The 22,114-nt window shown below is 42.3% G+C and overlaps 2 protein-coding genes across 2 annotated transcripts in view; one reads left to right on the forward strand and one right to left on the reverse strand.

The window, feature by feature from the left end:
- The window catches only part of LOC114550445 (NLR family CARD domain-containing protein 3-like), a 689,968-nt gene that overhangs the window by 238,747 nt on the left and 429,107 nt on the right, over positions 1–22,114 (reverse strand). The window lies entirely within an intron of this gene.
- The window catches only part of LOC114550004 (filamin-C), a 69,221-nt gene that overhangs the window by 42,504 nt on the left and 4,603 nt on the right, over positions 1–22,114 (forward strand). Inside the window, exons 14-29 of the mRNA XM_028570422.1 lie at positions 1,431–1,624; positions 3,120–3,233; positions 3,735–3,878; positions 4,547–4,670; positions 5,107–5,267; positions 5,376–5,466; positions 7,102–7,271; positions 8,353–8,470; positions 9,586–9,848; positions 11,256–11,853; positions 14,134–14,307; positions 18,233–18,395; positions 18,756–18,916; positions 19,229–19,396; positions 20,000–20,123; positions 21,039–21,195. Of these exons, the coding sequence (XP_028426223.1) occupies positions 1,431–1,624; positions 3,120–3,233; positions 3,735–3,878; positions 4,547–4,670; positions 5,107–5,267; positions 5,376–5,466; positions 7,102–7,271; positions 8,353–8,470; positions 9,586–9,848; positions 11,256–11,853; positions 14,134–14,307; positions 18,233–18,395; positions 18,756–18,916; positions 19,229–19,396; positions 20,000–20,123; positions 21,039–21,195 (2,924 nt within the window). The remainder of the gene's footprint in view (positions 1–1,430; positions 1,625–3,119; positions 3,234–3,734; positions 3,879–4,546; positions 4,671–5,106; positions 5,268–5,375; positions 5,467–7,101; positions 7,272–8,352; positions 8,471–9,585; positions 9,849–11,255; positions 11,854–14,133; positions 14,308–18,232; positions 18,396–18,755; positions 18,917–19,228; positions 19,397–19,999; positions 20,124–21,038; positions 21,196–22,114) is intronic.

Consider the following 22,114-nt stretch of genomic DNA (forward strand, 5'->3'; position numbering starts at 1 on the left):
CGGAGCCCGTGCACGTTGCGTCCGAGCCCGGCCCGACACATTACCTGTAAATATGAGCCCGATTTAAACCCGACAATGTTTTAATCCATGGGCCGTCATAAATGACGTTATCAACTACAATTTAGAGTTGTTTGAACTACAGAAATCTGTTTAGAATTATTTTAATAAATACCGGTAATGCAACAAGAACGAAGCATGTAAACTGCTGTTAGTTTATTCAGAATAAAATGGATCACAAATGCATCCGAATGAAGAAACGTAAATAAAACCTCGACCTATATCTCCCTCAGCTGAATAGTGTGGGATACACATCAAGGCAGCAACATAACCAAAGCCCTGGAACCATACAGGAGACTTTCTGGTCTCCATCACCTAATTAATCCTGTCCTTCTCCACGGTCTGCATGCTGACACACTGGCCGACAACAGTGCTCCATAACAGGGACACACGGTGTAGCCCAGTTTACCTCCCACTCAAGTCAGTGCAGGACATGTACCCAGAGCTACAGGAGAAGCTGGAGAGGCATATAGCTTTCTCCCCACCGAATAAGGGCTACCGTATTTTCCGGACTATAAGTCGCAGTTTTTTTCCTAATTTGGCTGGTCCTGCAACTTATAGTAAGGTGCGACTTATATATCAAAATTTAACATGTTTTTACATGTTAATTCATACTGAAAACATTACCGTCTACAGCCACTAGAGGGCGCTCTAGGCTTGTGACAACTAGAACGCTCCTCCTAAAGACAACTGAGAAAGAAAAGAGACAAACTGCAGGTAGTAAAATATGCAGCCCCGAAAACGGTAATCGAGCAGCAGAAAGAGAGTTTGAAATGAGGGAGAAACTTATGAGGGAGACTGGAGAAAAGGTGACTCTTACTGCAATGAAGAAAACAAAGAAAGCTAATCGGCTAATCGGTTAATCGCGGGCTGAAAGCTAGATGGCCAGAGGTGGAGGAACGAGTCGGGAGGGGCTCGTTAACGGTGCAGTTAGGTCTCCACGCCTTTTAATACCTTCATGCTCCACGCCCTGGTATCGTGGTTGTTCTGTGTGCTATTGTATAGTTGACAGATGAAAAAAAAAAATAAAAATACTAAATAAATGCGATTTATAGTCCGGTGCGACTTATATATGTTTTTTTCCTCTTCATGACTCATTTTTTGACTGATGCGACATATAGTCCGGAGCGATTTATAGTCCGGAAAAAACGATAATAAAGTCATGATTATAAAATATCGGGTCCGGTTCGGACTGGGCCAGAGAATCTAAACTCTACAACTCGGGAGGAGACTGATCAGTCCGACTGCCTTTCCTCCCGACAGTCGGCCGTCGGGTTGATGTGTCAGGGGCTCTAATCCATGTTTCTCTTGTGAAGCACTTTGTGACTTTGTCTGTGAAAGGTGTATTAAGGTATGTCACTGACGGTCTGCAGGTTTCTCCATCGAGGGTCCGTCTCAGGCCAAGATCGAGTGTGACGATAAAGGAGACGGGTCGTGTGATGTCCGATACTGGCCGACCGAACCGGGCGACTACGCCGTGCACGTCATCTGTGACGACGAAGACATTAAGGACAGTCCCTTCATGGCTCACATCCTCCCTGCTGCCAACGACGTCTTCCCAGAAAACGTGAGAACTACTCTCTACTGCTGTCTCTCTACATACTACTCTCTACTGCTGTCTCTCTACATACTACTCTCTACTGCTGTCTCTCTACATACTACTCTCTACTGCTGTCTCTCTACATACTACTCTCTACTGCTGTCTCTCTTCATACTACTCTCTACTGCTGTCTCTCTACATACTACTCTCTACTGCTGTCTCTCTACATACTACTCTCTACTGCTGTCTCTCTACATACTACTCTCTACTGCTGTCTCCCTACATACTACTCTCTACTGCTGTCTCTCTACATGCTACTCTCTACTGCTGTCTCCCTACATACTACTCTCTACTGCTGTCTCTCTACATACTACTCTCTACTGCTGTCTCTCTAAATACTACTCTCTACTGCTGTCTCTCTACATACTACTCTCTACTGCTGTCTCTCTACATACTATTCTCTACTGCTGTCTCTCTACATACTACTCTCTACTGTTGTCTCTTTCTACATACTACTCTCTACTGCTGTCTCTCTACATACTACTCTCTACTGCTGTCTCTCTACATACTACTCTATACTGCTGTCTCTACATACTACTCTCTACTGCTGTCTCTCTACATACTACTCTATACTGCTGTCTCTACATACTACTCTCTACTGCTGTCTCTCTACATACTACTCTCTACTGCTGTCTCTTTCTACATACTACTCTCTACTGCTGTCTCTCTACATACTATTCTCTACTGCTGTCTCTCTACATACTACTCTCTACTGTTGTCTCTCTAAATACTACTCTCTACTGCTGTCTCTCTACATACTACTCTCTACTGCTGTCTCTCTACATACTACTCTCTACTGTTGTCTCTTTTTACATACTACTCTCTACTGCTGTCTCTCTACATACTACTCTCTACTGTTGTCTCTCTACATACTACTCTCTACTGCTGTCTCTACATACTACTCTCTACTGCTGTCTCTACATACTACTCTCTACTGCTGTCTCTCTACATACTACTCTCTACTGCTGTCTCTACATACTACTCTCTACTGCTGTCTCTACATACTACTCTCTACTGCTGTCTCTCTTCATACTACTCTCTACTGCTGTCTCTCTACATACTACTCTCTGCTGTCTCTCTACATACTACTCTCTACTGCTGTCTCTCTACATACTACTCTCTACTGCTGTCTCTCTACATACTACTCTCTACTGCTGTCTCTCTACATTCTACTCTCTACTGCTGTCTCTCTACATACTACTCTCTACTGCTGTCTCTCTACATACTACTCTCTACTGCTGTCTCTCTACATACTACTCTCTACTGCTGTCTCTCTACATACTACTCTCTACTGCTGTCTCTATTCAATATCCATTCATAGCTGCAGCTGGGCTGTCATATACTCCATTGTGCAGACATGCTTTACTTTCTGTAGCCATTGAGCAGCTGTTGGATGGCTCAAAATGTTTTGTTGTTAATCATGTTGAATGTTGAATGTTTTATATTTTATATTCCTCTCCAGGTTAAGTGTTACGGTCCCGGTCTGGAGCCGCTCGGCTGCATCGTCAACAAACCTGCAGACTTCACCATCGACACGGATGGAGCCGGCAGAGGAGAGCTGAAGCTCTACGCTCAGGTAAACACTCACAGATTCAGTCATAAAGCTTTCTATGATGCTGTTATGTTGGCGCATTTTCTTTCTCTTTTTATAGTTTTTTTTGTTTCATCACCTTTTTGTCGCCTTTTCTTTTCCTTTTTGTCGCTTTTTTGTTTCGCCAGATGTATTCAGAATCTGTGGGTTGTTAGGAAATATCTAAACAAATCACAATCATCTTGGGCGGCGCTAAGACGCAGCAACGCAGACTTTTGTCTCAAAATATGTGTGTGTGTGTGTGTGTGTGTGTGTGTGTGTGTGTGTGTGTGTGTGTGTGTCTGTGTGTGTCTGTGTGTGTCTGTGTGTGTGTGTGTGTGTGTGTGGGTCACTTTATGCAAACATCTGGAGGCAACATCAACATCTTTTCAAACACTCCAGTGCGGAGTTTGAGAACACACCAAGAGAGGAAGGTTTATGCCTGACATGTACTCCCGTGGATCCAGACTAGTTGGAGATAAGTGAAATGTGTGTTTATGCTTTCAGGATGCCGAGGGTTTCCCCATCGACATCCAGATCACTGATAACGGAGACAGCACCTTCTTCTGCGTTTACATTCCCACCAAACCTGTCAAACACACCATCATCATCACCTGGGGGGAGGTCAATGTTCCCAACAGCCCCTTCAGGGTAAAGACCCAACACACACACACACACACACACACACAGAGACACACAAACACACACACAGAGACACACACATACACACACAGATATACACCCACACATACACACACACACACACACACACACACACACACACACACACACACACACACACACAGAGACACACAAAACACACACAGAGACACACACACACACACACAGACACACACACACACACAGACACACACACACACACACACACACAGACACATGGACAGTTTCTGCCTAGAAACACCCCCTTGTGAGGGGAGGATATAAGCTTAAGGGCGACACTAGATCGGAGCTCATTCGAACCGAGATCCTGGTGGACCAGCTCTGACTTCATGTCTTTTGCTATGGAAACTTAGACTGTGTTGTAACTCTAATGCTGGACTCAGTAATCTTTGCTCAGCTGAACACTTCATCTCATATTGATCCTTATGTTCTGGTAAACTTAAATCCGATATAAAGAAGGCGCGGGAATTAGTTTACTGGAGTCAGATTGGACTGGTTTAGGGCCTCATTTTGGACATTATTCCCACAGTACTCCTAAACGTTATTCGGTATGAATGATGGCTGTACTCCTAAACGTTATTCCGTGTGAATGATGGCTGTACTCCTAAACGTTATTCCGTGTGAATGATGTGCTCCAGGTGCTGATCGGAGAGGGCAGCCATCCAGAGAACGTGAAGGTTTACGGTCCAGGTGTGGAGAAGACAGGACTGAAGGCCAACGAGCCGACATACTTCACTGTGGACTGCAGCGAGGCTGGACAGGGTTGGACACACCATACATCATGTTCTTGGGGGGGGGGGGCTATCTGAATGGCCTGCGACATGCAAAATAGACATGGCGCGTATCTTTAGCGGAGCCGTGACACGAATGGTGAATTCTCAAGCCTTGACTTGAATGGCAGCATGGCAAACCACCCATATCCTCAGAGGGTTTGGAGGACTGGTTGGTTATATTTCGTTTTCAAATCGCTCTCAAAGCTGCTAAAGTCGGGTTGCGTTTCTCCAAAAAGTAGAATCTGTCTCAACTTTATTACAGTTGAATATTGGCAGCCAGCTCGTTTACAGGTCAAATGTAAATGTGTTACAGATTCCGGTTCATCATTGCAGAAACTACATTTGTGTCCAATATGTAAGAATGTAGGGTAATAGATGTATTGTGATCTGAATCGAGTTTATGACGACGTTCATGTTGCCTGCAGGTGACGTCAGCATCGGGATCAAGTGTGCGCCGGGCGTGGTCGGTCCGGCGGAGGCAGACATCGACTTTGACATCATCAAGAACGACAACGACACGTTCACGGTGAAGTACACGCCTCCGGGAGCCGGGCAGTACACCATCATGGTGCTGTTTGCAGATCAGGTGAGTTTGGAAACCTTCTGTCAAACAGCTCAACAGTTCCTCCATAATAATTTAGATCTCAGGGGTCACGAGACGTTAATAAAACTATTATCTTTAATGTCACAACAGGAAATTCCCATCAGCCCCTTCAGAATAAAGGTGGATCCTTCCCATGATGCAGCTAAAGTCCGTGCAGAGGGACCTGGACTCAGCAAGACAGGTAAGTGATTTCAGATTATCTTCCTGTTCTGCACAGGACAAACTACTTTATGTGTGCACACAAATTAAAGAGTAACTTCAGTATTTTTAAACCTGGTCCCTGTTTTCTCATGTTTTTGTGTCTAAGTGACTAATGTGAAGAAAAATCTTTGATATGCGCCAGTATTGAGCGACAAGGCTATAACAGCCCCTAAATCCCCATCACCAAACCCACCAGACTCCATGTAAATAATCAGGACTTTTAGCGTGTATAGAGCCAGCATATCTCCACCAGACTCCATGTAAATAATCAGGACTTTTAGCGTGTATAGAGCCAGCATATCTCCACCAGACTCCATGTAAATAATCAGGACTTTTAGCGTGTATAGAGCCAGCATATCTCCACCAGACTCCATGTAAATAATCAGGACTTTTAGCGTGTATAGAGCCAGCATATCTCCACCAGACTCCATGTAAATAATCAGGACTTTTAGCGTGTATAGAGCCAGCATATCTCCACCAGACTCCAAGTAAATAATCAGGACTTTTAGCGTGTATAGAGCCAGCATATCTCCACATGTAAATGGATGAATTAAGGGTTTATTTCAACCAAACCAGAGTGGTGATTGTTGGAACAGTGGAAAGATGAACCAAGACGGCTTTTGGTCGTTTTATTTAGTTTCTGTCCACTTTGAATGAAGTGTGTTTTACGATGATAAAAGTCCTGATTATTTACATGGAGTCTGGTGGAGTTTGGTGATGGGGATTTTGGGGCCGTTTCATGTTAAACTAAAAGGATCTTACTCTTTAACTAAAAGCTCTATCTCTGTAGGGATCCATCCCATAATGTTGTCAGACACTTAGAATAATAATGTGAGTCTATCAGCAGCAACAACAGAACTTGTAGTGGACTCTAACTGCTGCTGAACATTAGTCCTGTAGGGTTACATTACAGCTCGGTTCTGGTTTAATACTGGACCAGTTTCAGAGATTGTTGTTCCATCACACTCAGACACACACACATGGAGACAGAGAGTCCAGATTGGAAAACACTGTGCTCTGGAATTACTTATAGTAATGTGTTTACAAGTGAGCTATTCTTGCTGTCAAATGACTAAAAACCACAGAAATGTAGTAATTAGTGCTCCAGAGTTACTTCATTAGAGCTCGTAAACGTCTTTATTTGTGTGACGAAATGTACTGGCTTCTGCTCTGGAAATAAATGTAGTAATTTGTGCTTTTGAATAACTTAATGATTGCCAGTTGTTAAAGTATTTAGGCTACTTCTCCAGCGCTACGTTACAGTAGGGGGAATGAGAGGGGGAAACACCAGAGCAGGGCGAATGAGAGGGGTAAACACCAGAGAAGGGGGAATGAGAGGGGTAAACACCAGAGAAGGGGGAATGAGAGGGGTAAACGCCAGAGAAGGGGGAATGAGAGGGGTAAACACCAGAGCAGGGGGAATGAGAGGGGTAAAAGCCAGAGCAGGGGGAATGAGAGGGGTAAAAGCCAGAGCAGGGGGAATGAGAGGGGGGAATACCAGAGCAGGGGGAATGAGAGGGGTAAACGCCAGAGCAGGGGGAATGAGAGGGGGAACGTGGCACTACAGCTGTATAAACAGCTCCAGATTATTGGTATTTCTGTTTTCTGTCTGCAGGAGTTGAAGTGGGCAAACCGACTCACTTCACCATCTACACGAAGGGAGCCGGCAAAGCCAAACCGGAGGTCCATTTCACCGGCGCGGCGAAAGGCGAAGCCGTCCGAGACTTCGAAATCATCGACAACCACAACTACTCGTACACCGTCCGCTACACCGCCCTGCAGCAGGCGAGACAACTCTCTGACTCACAGCGTTTAGAACGAGCTGCAAACATTCATCCATTAATCAAACGGTTTTTCGGGCATATTTATTGTTTTTTTTCTACATTTTGACACTTTTTTAAAACGTTTTCCTGTTGTTTTTTTTTGTAGCTGTTTTGTTATTATTTTGTGTTTTTTTTTTTTTTCATCATTTCTGTCGCTTTTCTTTTGACATTTGTGGCACTTTTTATAAAAAATCTTTTGCCGTTAGTTTTTTTTTTTTTTTTATTTAAAATGTATTTTTGAAGTTTTTTCCAATTGCTAAAACACATTTTTGCAAACTAGGCTAGTTTTATCAAAATACTCAACACAATTCACAAAACCGCACACCCAAACTGCAAAATACCTCATATATCCTGCAAAATTAAGCACTGCAACCAATACTACATATAGCATTATCAAAATCAAACTTTTGCACTAAATTGCACACTTATTACACACACAAACACACACACACTTCATTCATATTACCAGATGTTTGTCTAACCAATTACACACTGTTGGGCATAATGAAAAGCCCTCTCATCTTTAGTGTGCTTTGCCATAATACTAAAATAGTTGAAATTGTATAAAATTCTTCAGATTGTTCACATGCACAGAAATATTTGCAGATAAACACACATGCTGTTGAAACATTACATTTTTTATTTTTCACCAAACAAGTCAGTGCAAATGTGACTTTATGTCAGATTGTTGTGTTTTATGCAGAGAACCGTGTTAAGTGCATTTAAAAATTGCCATTTTGAAATGCAAAATGTGTATAAAGCAGAAAATGTGTTTAGACTTTTGGAGACTTCAGAAGAGTTTTTGCTCTCTGTGTGTCAGTTTAAATAATTGTACTATGTACAATGTCATTTTAGTGTGTTAGCAATTGAAAAAAACTAACATTTCTGTCACTAATTTTTAGCATTTTTATTTCCTAAATTGTTGATGCTTTTTTTGACACTTTTTCAGTGTTTTTTGGTCATTCTTCTCAACACGTTAAGAGATCAAAGTAATCGTAGTTGCAGCTTTATGGTGCTAACTATATGTGGTGTCTCTCTTTCAGGGGAACATGTCCGTCACTGTGTGTCACGGCGGGGACCCCATCCCTAAGAGCCCCTTCAACATCAGTGTGGCCCCCCCACTGGACCTCAACAAGGTCAAAGTTCAGGGTTTGAACAACAGTGAGTAAGTCTGCGTCCGCAGCGATGGAAGCAGCAGGAAATGAGGAAACCTTTATCAAACAGGAAGTCAAGTTCAGGTTGAGTTCAGACCAACAAATGTCCTGACAAACAGTTTGTTAGGGGCCAGTAAAATTGTACTTAGGGGAAAGTAGAAAAACTTTTGTAGCTAGCTTTTGTATTTGTGTTGTAGCGTTTGTATGTGTGGTAACGTTAGCATAGCGGCTGGTAGATTGCAGCTAAAGACACAGGGTAACGTTAGCTTAGTGGCTGGTGGATTGCAGCTAAAGACACAGGGTAACGTTAGCTTAGTGGCTGGTGGATTGCAGCTAAAGGCAAGCTTAGCGGCTAACATTTGCGTAGCGGTTGTTAACATGCTCTCTGTGGTTTCTGTGACAGGAGAAATACTTACTTATACGAAAACATTTTAGTTAATTCAAATATTTGTGTTATAATGTTTGTATTTGTGTTGTAGCTTTAGTATGTGTGGTAATGTTAGCTCAGTGGCTGGTAGATTTTAGCTAAAGACACAGGGTAACGTTAGCATAGAGGCTGGTAGATTGCAGCTAAAGACAAGCTTATTTGTGTTGTAGTGTTTGTATTTGTGTTGTAGTGTTTGTATTTGTGTTGTAGTTTTTGTATTTGTGTTGTAGTGTTAGTATTTGTGTTGTAGTTTTTGTATTTGTGTTGTAGTGTTAGTATTTGTGTTGTAGTGTTTGTATTTGTGTTGTAGTGTTTGTATTTGTGTTGTAGTGTTTTTATTTGTGTTGTAGTTTTAGTATTTGTGTTGTAGTGTTTGTATTTGTGTTGTAGTGTTAGTATTTGTGTTGTAGTTTTAGTATTTGTGTTGTAGTGTTTGTATTTGTGTTGTAGTGTTAGTATTTGTGTTGTAGTTTTAGTATTTGTGTTGTAGTGTTTGTATTTGTGTTGTAGTGTTAGTATTTGTGTTGTAGTGTTAGTATTTGTGTTGTAGTGTTAGTATTTGTGTTGTAGTTTTTGTATTTGTGTTGTAGTGTTTGTATTTGTGTTGTAGTTTTTGTATTTGTGTTGTAGCGTCTCAGCCACCCTATGACTCAGCATAACTAAACATCCTGATTGTGTTTGTGTGCGAATCGAAGAGGTGGACGTTGGGAAGGACGAGGAGTTCAGCGTGTGTACCCGCGAGGCTGGAGGTCAGGGCAAACTGGACGTCAAGATCACCTCGCCGTCACGCAGACCAATCCCCTGCAAGCTGGAGTCGGGCACAGCCAATGAGGCGCACACAGTGAAGTACATTCCCCCCGAGGAAGGCCAGTACAGAGTGGACGTCAGCTACGACGGGAACCCCATCCCAGGAAGTCCGTTCACGGTGGAGGCCGTCATGCCCCCCGACCCTTCAAAGGTGAGTGAACGTGTTGCTTACATCAGGGTTTCAAACTTTCTGTGTGTGTGGACCACTATTTGTAATCAAGAATTTTCGCGGACCACCTCATAATCCAAATAATAAAATATGTCTACAGACAGTCCTACCTGAATTAATCAGCACCTCGTAATAGGCCTACTAACACTAAAACTAGAACTGGTCATAGCATCAGTACAACAGGCTTGTTAAAAGAAAGTTTACTGCACACAACGGCTGACACATATTTTATTTATTTATTTACTCAAGCACCTGAGGGCATAGTCAGGTTATAATCAGATATATAATCAGCTCGCGAGCTGTAGTTCCAATGAGACAACGATGAGTCAAAAAGCTGGAACAGTTGCATACTATGCCTTTAAATCTATACAGTAATTTAAATTGTATATCAATATACATATTCTTATTTTTATGGGAATTTCCTGGTAAAATGAAGGTTAAAAAACCTTTATATTTTATTTTGCTTTTCCACTGACCACCTGCAGTACCCTCACGGACCACAAGTGGTCCACAGTTTGGGAATGACTGGCTTACATCATCCTGTTTAAAGGGATCTAAAATAAAAACCATAACAGCTATAGAGTTAATTATTTTTGCAGCAGTAAGCTAAGGCTTCTGTGTTTCACGTCCTTACGCCCTACGCTCGTGATGATGTCATCACATTACGTAACGCAACGCTTTAAATAGGCTGATAACTAGTGAGTATCCTCCCGTAAGTCCCGGCGAAAACACGTCCGATTTTTCAATTTCTTTTATTTATTTTTTATCAACGACAACATTTTTATACTTTTATTAATTATTATGGTTTATTGACTTACATAATCTTTTAGTTTAGGTTGTTCTGATTTTAGAGATATGAAGCATTTGAAAAACTCCAGGAAATGACATCACAATAAGCAGAAATACTAATGTATTTCTATCGCAGAGTTCAAACGGTTAAAGGTGCAGTATGTAAGCCTTCTAAAACTACCTTTCTGTCATATCTGCTGAAACTGACCCTATGTCCCAGTAGAACTACATGAAGCAGGTCATTTTAAATTAAACCTACAGCCTGGAGTGTGATTTGCAAAAATCCACAGCTCCCTGTTCAGATGCACCAATCAGGGCCGGGGGGGTGTCTAACTGCATGTCAATCACTGCTCATACACATTCATTCTCTCTTGGGGGGGGAGGGGCTTAGGAGACTGTTTTGGGCTTAAGCATAAAGGGGGGAGGGACTGAGAAGTTGTCGATGTTCAAATGTTTTGGCTAAGTCCTGGATCTTCACAATCCTACCTACAGCACCTTTAATACACATACTTTATACACAATCCTACCTACTACACCTTTAAAGACATTTTCCTGAAAGCTTCTTCTAATATTTGTCCCTGTGTCTCGTTTCCCGTCCAGGTCCGAGCCTACGGTCCGGGCCTTCAGGGGGGTGTTGTGGGTAAACCGGCGCCCTTCGCCATCGACACAAAGGGTGCCGGTACCGGCGGTCTGGGCCTGACGGTGGAGGGACCCTGCGAGGCCAAGATCGAATGCCAGGACAACGGGGACGGGTCTTGCTCCGTGTCCTACCTGCCCACCGAGCCCGGCGAGTACGCCATCAACATCCTGTTTGCAGAGCAGCACATCCCCGGCTCGCCCTTCAAGGCCGTGGTCCAGTCGGCGTTCGACCCCGGCAAGGTGACGGCGAGCGGGCCGGGCCTGGAGCGGGGGAAGGTCAACGAAGACGGATCCTTCACGGTGGACTGCTCCAAAGCCGGCGAGGCGGAGCTCACCATTGAGATCGTCTCCGACTCGGGAGCCAGAGCTGAAGTTCACGTGCAGAACAACGGTGACGGGACGTACGCCATCACCTACATCCCGCAGTGCCACGGCATGTACACCATCACCATCAAGTACGGAGGACACGCCGTGCCAAAGTTCCCCATCCGGCTGACGGTGGAGCCGGCGGTGGACACCAGCGGGGTCAAGGTCCACGGGCCGGGAGTGGAGCCCCGAGGTGAGTCTGGAGAAGAATGTTTTACCCAACAACGGGGGTTCGAATATTAAAACAAAAGACACAGGGTAACGTTATTTTAGCGGCTGGTAGATTACAGATAAAGACACAGGTTAATGTTATCTTACAGCTGGTAGATTGCAGCTAAAGACACAGGGTAACGTTAGCTTACGGCTGGTAGATTGCAGCTAAAGACACAGGGTAACGTTAGCTTAGCGGCTGGTGGATTGCAGCTAAAGACACAGGGTAACGTTAGCTTAGCGGCTGGTAGATTGCAGCTAAAGACACAGAGTAATTTTAGCTTAGCGGCTGGTAGATTGCAGCTAAAGACACAGGGTAACGTTATCTTAGCTGGTAGATTGCAGCTAAAGAAAAACTTAGCGGCTAACGTTTGCGTAGCGGTTGTTAACATGCTCTCGGTGTGGATTCTGTAGGGCTGCTCGATTATGGGGAAAAATAATCACTATCATAATTTTGGTCAATATTGGAATCACGATTATTTAACTTTTTTTCTGTTATTTTAAAAACGGTAAAACAAATCAACAGTGAAAACACGGTGAACTGTGAAACTACCCATTATACTTTTCCCGTTGAACTTTTCTTTCTTTTCATTCAGAACACAAGAGTTTAAAATAAGAGTTTACTGCAAAACGTAATGTGCAAAATCCTCGTTTTTCTCGATTACATTTTTATGTGATTGTTAGAAGCCAAAATCTAAATCGCCATTACAGTTTGATTAATTGCACAGCCCAATGTTTCTATGACAGGAGAAATACTTACATGTATGTTAGTTAATTAACTCTCCTGTTTTCTTCGGGTCAAATTTTAGCCCATTTTCAAAAAGTTTCTATATCAGAAATTTTGATTTCTTTCAACCAAATTTAAAAAAAAATAATGTGGATGGTTCCATATCAGTTCACTACTTTCAATGTGCGTGTTTTATTCAATTTTATAGCATGTAAAAGCAAATTCATAATAGAGCAGAGAAATAAAAAAATTGACAAAAACATCGGTAAAAGTGACATAAATGTCAGGATAATCTTCAAAAATGTCAGGAAAAGTGACAAAAAAACATGGGAAAAGCTTAAAGAAACATCAAAAAAAATATTGACAGAAACAAACATTTTTAACCCAGAAAAAACTAAAGTTGCATCATGGCCGACGGGTTAAAATATTTAAACTCCCAGACGTGCAGCCGGGTCAGTTTTAACGATGAAGGTTTAATTTTCCTCGTGAACTTTCCGACCGTCAATTATCAGCGTAAATAAACTCCCAGGAGGACATTTGCTCTTTTATTTGCTTGTTATTCTCCAGTAGATGCACAGCTGTGGCATCAGAGCTGCGAAGTTATTTCCATAAACAAAAAGCCAACGAGATTTTTTTGGGGTTGTTGCAGAAAATAATCTCCATGGCAAATAGAAGTTCATGTTAGTTACACGTTTTGTTGACAGGTTTTCTCACGTTTTGTTGCTTTTCTTTTATGTACCCTAACCCTTTTCAGTGTTATTTTCAGCTGACACAGTCAGGAGACATGCACGCTGAGGGAAAAGGTCATAATATTATGTAGTTCTGCAAAGATTAATCAATTATTAAATTAATCTCCAACTATTCTGTTAATCCATCAATCAGTTTGAGTCATTTTTTATGATACAACAGGTAAACTTGTGTGGCGTCAGTTTGTTAAATGTGAATATTTTCTAGTTTCTTCTCTTCTCTGGGACAGGAAACTGAATCCTTCCCTCCTTCCTTCCTTTCATCCTTCCTTCTCTCCTTCTTTCCTTCTCTCCCTTTCCTTCCCTTCCTCCTTTACATACTCTCTTTCTTACTTCTTTCCATCCGTCACTTTTTCTGACCTTCCTTAATTATTCTTACTTTACTTTATATTTATTTATTACGGGGACAGTGCATATTAATAAACATTTCTGTTACTATGCCAGAGTTAGTCTATTTTTCATCTGCAGTCCCTAGACAGATGGTAAAAAGTCCCTAAAAGAAAGTAAATTACATATTCACATAACAATATAACATTTAAAATACATTTAGTAAAAAATACTATTGTGTAACTAGGACTACGGTTGTAAATTAGCCGACTGGCTAACACTGGTGCATTTACAGAAATGTTGATTAATGTGCATTGTCCTAATGAAATAAATAAACCATAAGCTAAAATGTACAATTCCATGATTCCTTCCTTCCCTTGTCTTTCCATCCTTGCCTCTTGTCTTTTATCTGTGTGGTTGTTTTCTCTTCTTCTGTGTCTTGATGTGTGTTTCCTGTCTGCAGGCGTCCTGAGGGAAGTGACCACGCATTTCACCGTGGACGCCCGGGCGCACTACCGGAGCGGCGGCGGGCGCATCAAAGCCCCGATCTCCAACCCGTCGGGCGCCAACACGGACGCCTACATCACCGACAAGGGAGACGGGACCTACCGAGTGGAGTACACGCCGTACGAGGACGGTGAGACTCTTCTCAAACGTTAACTCAGAGGTTTTGGTTTTTATTAAACGTAGGACATCCGAACCGATTGGACCGAACCAATCTGGTGCCATGGCAAGATTTCAGCCGTTTGGTAGCCTGGCCAGCCAGACCCATATCCAGATGTAGGGTCTGGGAACTCACCATTGACGGAGCTCAGTCCAAGGGGCGGGATAAACGGTTGTCTTTCAAATTCCCTCTGCACCAATAGGATAGCGCTACAACCAATCAGAGCAACGAAGAAGGTAGCGGAGCTAGTTGATAGATTCAACTTTTGCCGTATCCGGTCGGCAAAACTCTCTTTTTTAAGAATGACTTCAGAGCCGTTCTTTGAACTGCGAGTCTTCCAGAAGACCTCTGTTCACCAGCAGCAGCAGCAGCCATAAGCCCCGCCCACAGACTCTACACGATGTGATTGGCCTGACTAGAGTTTGGTTTTTCCAGCTCGCAAGTCAACGGAGAGTTACTAGACTGACCCTGGCTTCAAAATAAATTTGCTGCCGTTAGAGTGCGTCTAGATTTCTAGGCTAGCTCTTTGGTGATTTCTATAACATTTTTATTGACATTTTTGCCGTTTTTATCCAACTTTTTGAACCTTTTTTATTCAACATTTATGTTACTTTTTCCAACTTTTTTGCCGACGAGTTTGGCGCATTTTTGAAAACCTTTTCACCGTGTTTTATCAACTTGTTTTGACACTTTTTTTAAACTTGTTTATTGCCCTTTTATCCAGGTTTTTGCCGGGGGGGTTAAACTTTTTGACCCTTTTTTTCAACATTTATGTTGATTTTTCCAACGTTTTGTACGGACTATTTTTCGGGGTTAGTTTTAAACGGACCAAAGGATGCAAGTGTGAAAGCAGAAAGGTCAGGAAGGGGGGGGGAGAAAGAGGGGATAACATGCAGGCAAGAGTCAAAGGCCGGATACGAACCCGTGGCCGCTGAGGCAAGGACTGAGCCTCTGGACATGCAACGAAAAAGTTTTAAAACTTTGAAATTGAACGTTGGAAATAAGGTTAAAAAAGTGAAGAATAATAATAATAATAATAGTAGTAGTAGTATTAATAATAATAGTAGTAGTGGTAGTAGTAGTATTAATAATAATAGTAGTAGTGGTAGTAGTAGTAGTAGTAGTAGTTAGTTAGTTAGTTATATTTTATTTCTGTGTCATGCCAAACATCTTGGCCCATCCCACATGGGATTACAAGACACCACAAATTCACTTATTCAACAAACATCTTCCCGTTGCATATACAAATCCTTCGAACAAATGCATGAATACAAATATATAGACATACACATACATACATGTATATACACGTCGTACACACATACCACACACAAACAACTAGTTCTCATCTACACTCGATAAAGAGCTTTTTTCCTCTTCTCCCAGGCTTTATCTAAATAATTAGCCAATTTATATGTTTCATATGTGAACAGCCATCTCAATCTTTGAGCATCATCCATATTTACCAAATCAATCTCTGCTTTTATCCTACAAAACAAAAAATCACGCTGCTCACGATAAAAAGGACAATAGAAAACAAAATGGAACTCATTTTCTATATCATTCAAACAGCACATAGGACAGATACGTTTTTCCTCTTCTACATTAACATATCGTCCTGTTTCAATAGTCAAAGGCTAAACACCAGATCTCACTTGAGCACATAAGGATCTTTGCCTTTTTGACAGATTATATACAACATAATTCTTAGTGCCATATTCTGGTTTTATCATTACAAAAATACGCAATTTTGGCTTAGCCCATATATCATCGGCCCACTGCTTTTTGTCTTTAGCAAATACAGATTCTTTAAACAAACCGATATTCAGCGTTTCATTATTAAGAAACAAATCCCCAAAACCATAATTATAAAACAATTTGCATATGTCGTTAGACCAAAGACCAAGAATGTGTTTATCCCAGAGAAATATTTTCCTTGTCAACCTATTTGCGTCCATATCTAATAGGTGATTCCATAACAGGGCCATACATATCTTCCAGCGAGCCTCACATGATTCCCATCCCATGTCTCCCACTATCGCCAATGTAGGGGTATACTTATGCACACCCAGAAAATATCTTATAGCACTATTTTGCACTAATTCACAATTAGATATATTCCTAAGTCCTCTAACACCCAAAATATAATCAAGTATAGGGCACACACAGGCTTGAAACAATTTAGAATACGTTTGAAAACTTATGTCTTTCAGATTCTTGCTTTTACCAATAATTCCTCCCAAAGCTCTACGTGCTGAATCAGCAAGAACCTTAACACCATTTCTAAAATTCATATGTTCATCAATATAAAAACCTAGATATTTATATGAGTCTACAAAGTTCAGCTTGCGTGACCCAATTTTAAACTCATAAGTGCTGCGAGTAGTTAAAGGTTCTCTAAAATGAATTATTTCCGTTTTCTTTCTATTGATGAACAATCTCCATTTATTACACCAATCATCAATATAAGCGAGCATGCGCTGCAGATTATCTTCAGATGGAGACAGTAGTACTATATCGTCCGCGTACAAAAGAATACTTATCATTTCATTTCCACATCTTATCCCACAATTCAATGCTTTAATTTCCTTTGATATATTGCCATATAAAATAATACATTATAATGTATATAAAACAACTGCAGCATTAACAAAAGACTATTATTAATAATAGTAAAAAAGTCAGTGACAATAAGCAACAAAAACATCAAAAGAAGAAATTCCGTTAACACCAAGCAGCTGGGCTGATATATGAAGGTATGGAAGTGTTTGTGGGGTGTAGATGAATATATGAAGGTATGAAAGTGTTTGTGGGGTGTAGATGAATATATGAAGGTATGAAAGTGTTTGTGGGGTGTAGATGAATATATGAAGGTATGGAAGTGTTTGTGGGGTGTAGATGAATATATGAAGGTATGGAAGTGTTTGTGGGGTGTAGATGAATATATGAAGGTATGGAAGTGTTTGTGGGGTGTAGATGAATGTAACGGAGCGATGGATAGAACGAGGGTATTAATAGCTGCAGTGTGTCTGCTGACCCTAACCCTGCTGATAGTAATGTGTGACATGTTGGAACCCCGGTGCATTGTGGGACAGAAATACTCCCAGTGGAGGCTTCAGGAATGACTGTTATCTGCTGTTACACACACAACCAACCAATATGTTCTACCGGGCTGTAAAGAAGAGAAGAGGGAGATCTTTTTGGGTTTAATTTACTGATTACACCACACAAAACAAATGCCAAAAGTAGAAAAAAGCGACAAAAAAGTTACAAAATATAATGTTACAACTATCATGTTCTTCCCAAACGATGAACAGATTTTTAGGCATTCTTTTATCAGATAGCTTAAAAAATAGTTTATATAACTGCATGAGCCCTGAATGTTTACACGTTCTTATTTTAAATGTTACGTTAAAGTAACTCACTGTGACTGTGTGTGTCTCTGTGTGTGTATGCATGTGTGTGTTTGTGTCTGTCTGTGTGTGTGTGTATGTGTGTGTGTGTCTGTCTGTCTGTCTGTCTGTCTGTGTTTGTGTGTCTGTATGTGTGTTTGTGTCTGTGTGTATCTTTGTGTATGTGTGTGTCTGTGTGTATGTGTTTGTCTGTGTGTGTGTGTCTGTCTGTCTGTGTTTGTGTGTGTGTATGTGCGTGTTTGTGTGTATCTGTCTGTGTGTGTATGTGTGTGTGTGTGTCTGTCTGTGTGTATGTGTGTGTGTGTGTGTGTGTGTGTCTGTGTGTGTATGTGTGTGTGTGTGTGTGTGTGTCTGTCTGTGTGTATATGTGTGTGTGTGTGTGTGTGTCTGTCTGTCTGTCTGTCTGTTTTTGTGTGTGTGTGTGTGTGTGTGTGTCTGTGTGTCTGTCTGTGTGTATATGTGTGTGTGTGTGTGTGTGTCTGCAGGTTTGCATCTGATTGAAGTTCTGTTTGATGACGTCTCGGTGCCGAAGAGTCCGTTCCGGGTCTCGGTGTCGGAGGGCTGTGATCCCAGCCGGGTCCGAGCCTACGGGCCCGGTCTGGAGGAGGGACTGGTCAACAAACCAAACCGCTTCACCGTGGAGACCAGGTGAGTTCACACCAGAGCTCTTCATCATAACATGACTCTTCATCACAACATGACTCTTCATCAGAGTTTAATTTTATTCATTGATCACATCATCACTTTTTTTTCTCTTTTTCATCAAACTGCAGTTTTTGCAAGTTCCTGCATAAAATTGCATAAATATCCCGCATATTCCATCGCATTCTTTAAGAAAGCGTGCCGCATAATCAAGGATTTTTGCCCCGCAACAATCACAAAAAAATTCTGCTTTTTTCTGGAAGGACTGATTGATCAAGTGAAGAAAGTCTCAGTGTGAATGAATGCTTCGATGACATGTCCGACCAGTCTAATCTGAATGTTTCCTTTCATTCTTGTGTTCGTCAGAGGTGCTGGCACCGGGGGTCTGGGCCTGGCCATCGAGGGTCCGTCGGAGGCCAAGATGTCCTGTAAGGACAACAAAGATGGCAGCTGCAGCGTGGAGTACATCCCCTTCACTCCCGGAGAGTACGACGTCAACATCACCTTCGGAGGCCTTCCTATCCCAGGTGACCCATCCCAAAACTTCTCCTATTTTACCCTCCTCTTGTCTTCCCATCGACCTGCAAGTTTGAGTTTTTCTGGGTCAAAATTTCAACATTTTACCGTTCTTTTTCGACACTTTTTTCGACACTTTTCTCGACGTTTTTGGGAATTTTGAGTCAGTTCTTGTTTCCCGAAGAGAACGGAGTTTGAGAACAGAAACAGAGAAAGAGAGAGAAATAACGTACCTCCGTTGATCCAGACTAAGATTTTGTAGACTCTGTACATGTTTAAGTCTCACTAATGTCCAGCTCCCCCCTCCTGTGTCTGTGTTGCAGGGAGCCCGTTTCGGGTTCCGGTGCGAGAGCTGTTGGATCCCAGTAAAGTGAAGTGTTCGGGTCCCGGTCTGGGAAGTGGAGTCCGAGCCCACGTCCCCCAGACCTTCACCGTAGACAGCAGCAAGGCCGGGGTCGCCCCCCTGGAGGTCCAGCTGTACGGGCCCACAGGTAAGACCTCGTCCACACACCTGAGAGAAGTCTCACACCAAACGGAGATCAACATGTTCTAGACGTGGCAAACTCGAGGCCCGCGGGCCCAATCCGGCCCCTCGCAGTGCCCCTCCGGTGCCCCATTTAAATTTAGGTTCACAATACATTTTGGCCCACCTAGTTTTTGTCACTATAGCCGACGCTTTTGGCGCTTTTTTTCCACAATTTCTATTGTTTTTTTTTCGATGTTTTTGTTGCTTTCTTGGCGCTTTTTTTTTGTTTAATGGATAAGATAGATATTTTTAGGGCTTTATGTCGATCAAACTGTAAGAGAGAAGACTTTATAAGAAATGCAGCAATACAGTCAAAGATATTTGACTTTTTCAAAATAAAAGCATGTCAGTAAACTCTCCATGTCTGGCTCTTGACGCCTGTTCTAGAAAGTGTCGTATTTTAGGATGCCTATTGTCAGCTGGCCGGGGACTACAGCTGCAAATTAGCTGTTGAGGCTAAAGTTGCTCCTTTTACTGTACAGGTCATTAAAGGGGACTGTCCACAACATTATAAACTAATAAACTAAACTAAACTAAGACACCGATTACATATTTGGTTGCCCTTCAGGTGTGGCCGAGCCAATCAGCATCACCGACAACGGCGACTGTACTCACACGGCCAACTACACGCCCGCCAGCGACGGTCCGTACACGGTGTGCGTGAAGTATGCCGACCAGGAAGTCCCGCGCAGGTCAGTAGCCAAAACGTCCACATCTCAGAATCCTATTGCCAGGTAGATGGTTGATGGTGCATACAGGCACATACTGTACAATAGAGACAACAACATACATATAGGCACATATCAACGTAATATACAAAGTAGTGTGAAATAAACAAACCATAAATACCAAAACAAATAACACATTTTAAAGGGTAATCTTAATCCCACAAGAAGTTAAATTGTTAAAGCTCCCATATTATTCTCATTTTCAGGTTCATAATTGTATTTAGAGGTTGTACCAGAATAGGTTTACATGGTTTAATTTTCAGAAAACACCATATTTTTGTTACACTGCACATTGTTGTAGCTCCTCTTTTCACCCTGTGTTCAGGTCTCTGTTTTAGTTACAGAGTGAGACATCTTTTCTTCTGTACTATCTTTGATTGCACTCGCACATGCTCAGTAGCTCAGATCGTCAGCTAGCTCCATAGACAGTAAAAGAAAGGCTGTTTCTCCGACTTCAGTCAGTTCCAAGGCAGGATCAGCTGGGAGACTTCTTCTAAACCACGGTGCACATGGAAGTAGTTCTTTTGGAGATCATGGTGAACTAGTGTGTGTTGTAGCAGTGCTTTGCTATTGAGAACAAGGTAGCATGCTAACGCTAGCATGCTAGCGTTGCGGTTAGCCAGCTCGTTTCGGCTAGTGATGTAGAAAGCCGTGCAGATTTTGACCAGCTCACCAGGAGACTGAAGGCAGGACACATTCAGAAACCAGATCTCACTCAGAACACCATGGATGGATTTTTTTCAAAGTTTGTATGAGTGTGGAAGCACCAGAGACACAAAAACACCCCAAATCCTAGAAAAAGTCATTTTTTTCATAATATGGGCAGTTTAAAGTGCATCCTTGTGACTGAGGGTTTTTCTCCAAACCGTCTCCTCTCAGTCCCTTTAAGATCAAGACCTTACCGGCCCACGATGCCAGTAAAGTCCGAGCCAGCGGTCCGGGTTTGAATGCGTCTGGAGTTCCCGCCAGTCTGCCCGTTGAGTTCACCATCGACGCCAGAGACGCCGGAGAGGGACTCCTTACCGTTCAGATCCTGGTGAGTCACCGATGAGTTCTGCCGTAGACGAGGCAGCTTTATTTCTACAGAACATTTCAGCAATAGATCCGGCCCATGTGTCGGGCAGAGAATCTAAACTCTACAGCAGACTCATCTTATGGGCAACCATGGAACAGCCCCCCGTAGAACAGCCATGGTTTCTAAATAAGTAGCAGTGTTTGTTTTGTTATTAACTTTATGTCGCCTTTATTTTAGTTTTGCCTACATTTTAGATTTTTTATAGACTGCAACACAACCAAGAGGGAACTGTTTGGATCGTTTCCAGTTTGTAAAATGGGAGGATTTTTCTTTGCTTTTAATACTTTAGTATTAAAGAGTAAATTAAATTATTAAATTAGTTTAGGAAAGTCATGTTATTGAGTCAACCCAGGCAGTCTGTGAGGTATAGCTCACTGAGATCAGCACTTAAATCAGCCTAAAAATCCAAAGAGTTACAAGGTGAGCATCTTATACTTAATCAGCCATTGAGCTTTGGACACTTTCCCAGCGTTACTAAAATGCTCAACCCCAACCATCTTTGCGGAGCAACACTTCGGGTCCTATCTCGCACTCGTCACAGCGCCCGACGCAGGTGTCAGTTTCCCGTCCAGCACCCACGTTGTTTAAATTGCAAATGCACCTGCGCACATCTGTGGCCCATGGGCGGGTTGGTCTTACAGGGAGGTGTGTTCAGTGTTCAGGTGCATTCTGGGCATGCTGGTCTTATAGGGAGGTGTGTTCAGGTGCATTCTGGGCGTGCTGGTCTTACAGGGAGGTGTGTTCAGGTGCATTCTGGGAGTATTGCTATCTTGAGGCAGCGGGAAGTGATTGCCCCATTGACCAACAAAAACCTGGTCTAAAGTCAATAACTCAGCATTTCATTGTTATTTTAACAGATCATTAGTCAAATGCTCCTAGG

This window comes from Perca flavescens, chromosome 23 (assembly GCF_004354835.1).
Source record: "Perca flavescens isolate YP-PL-M2 chromosome 23, PFLA_1.0, whole genome shotgun sequence".
NCBI lineage: Eukaryota > Metazoa > Chordata > Actinopteri > Perciformes > Percidae > Perca > Perca flavescens.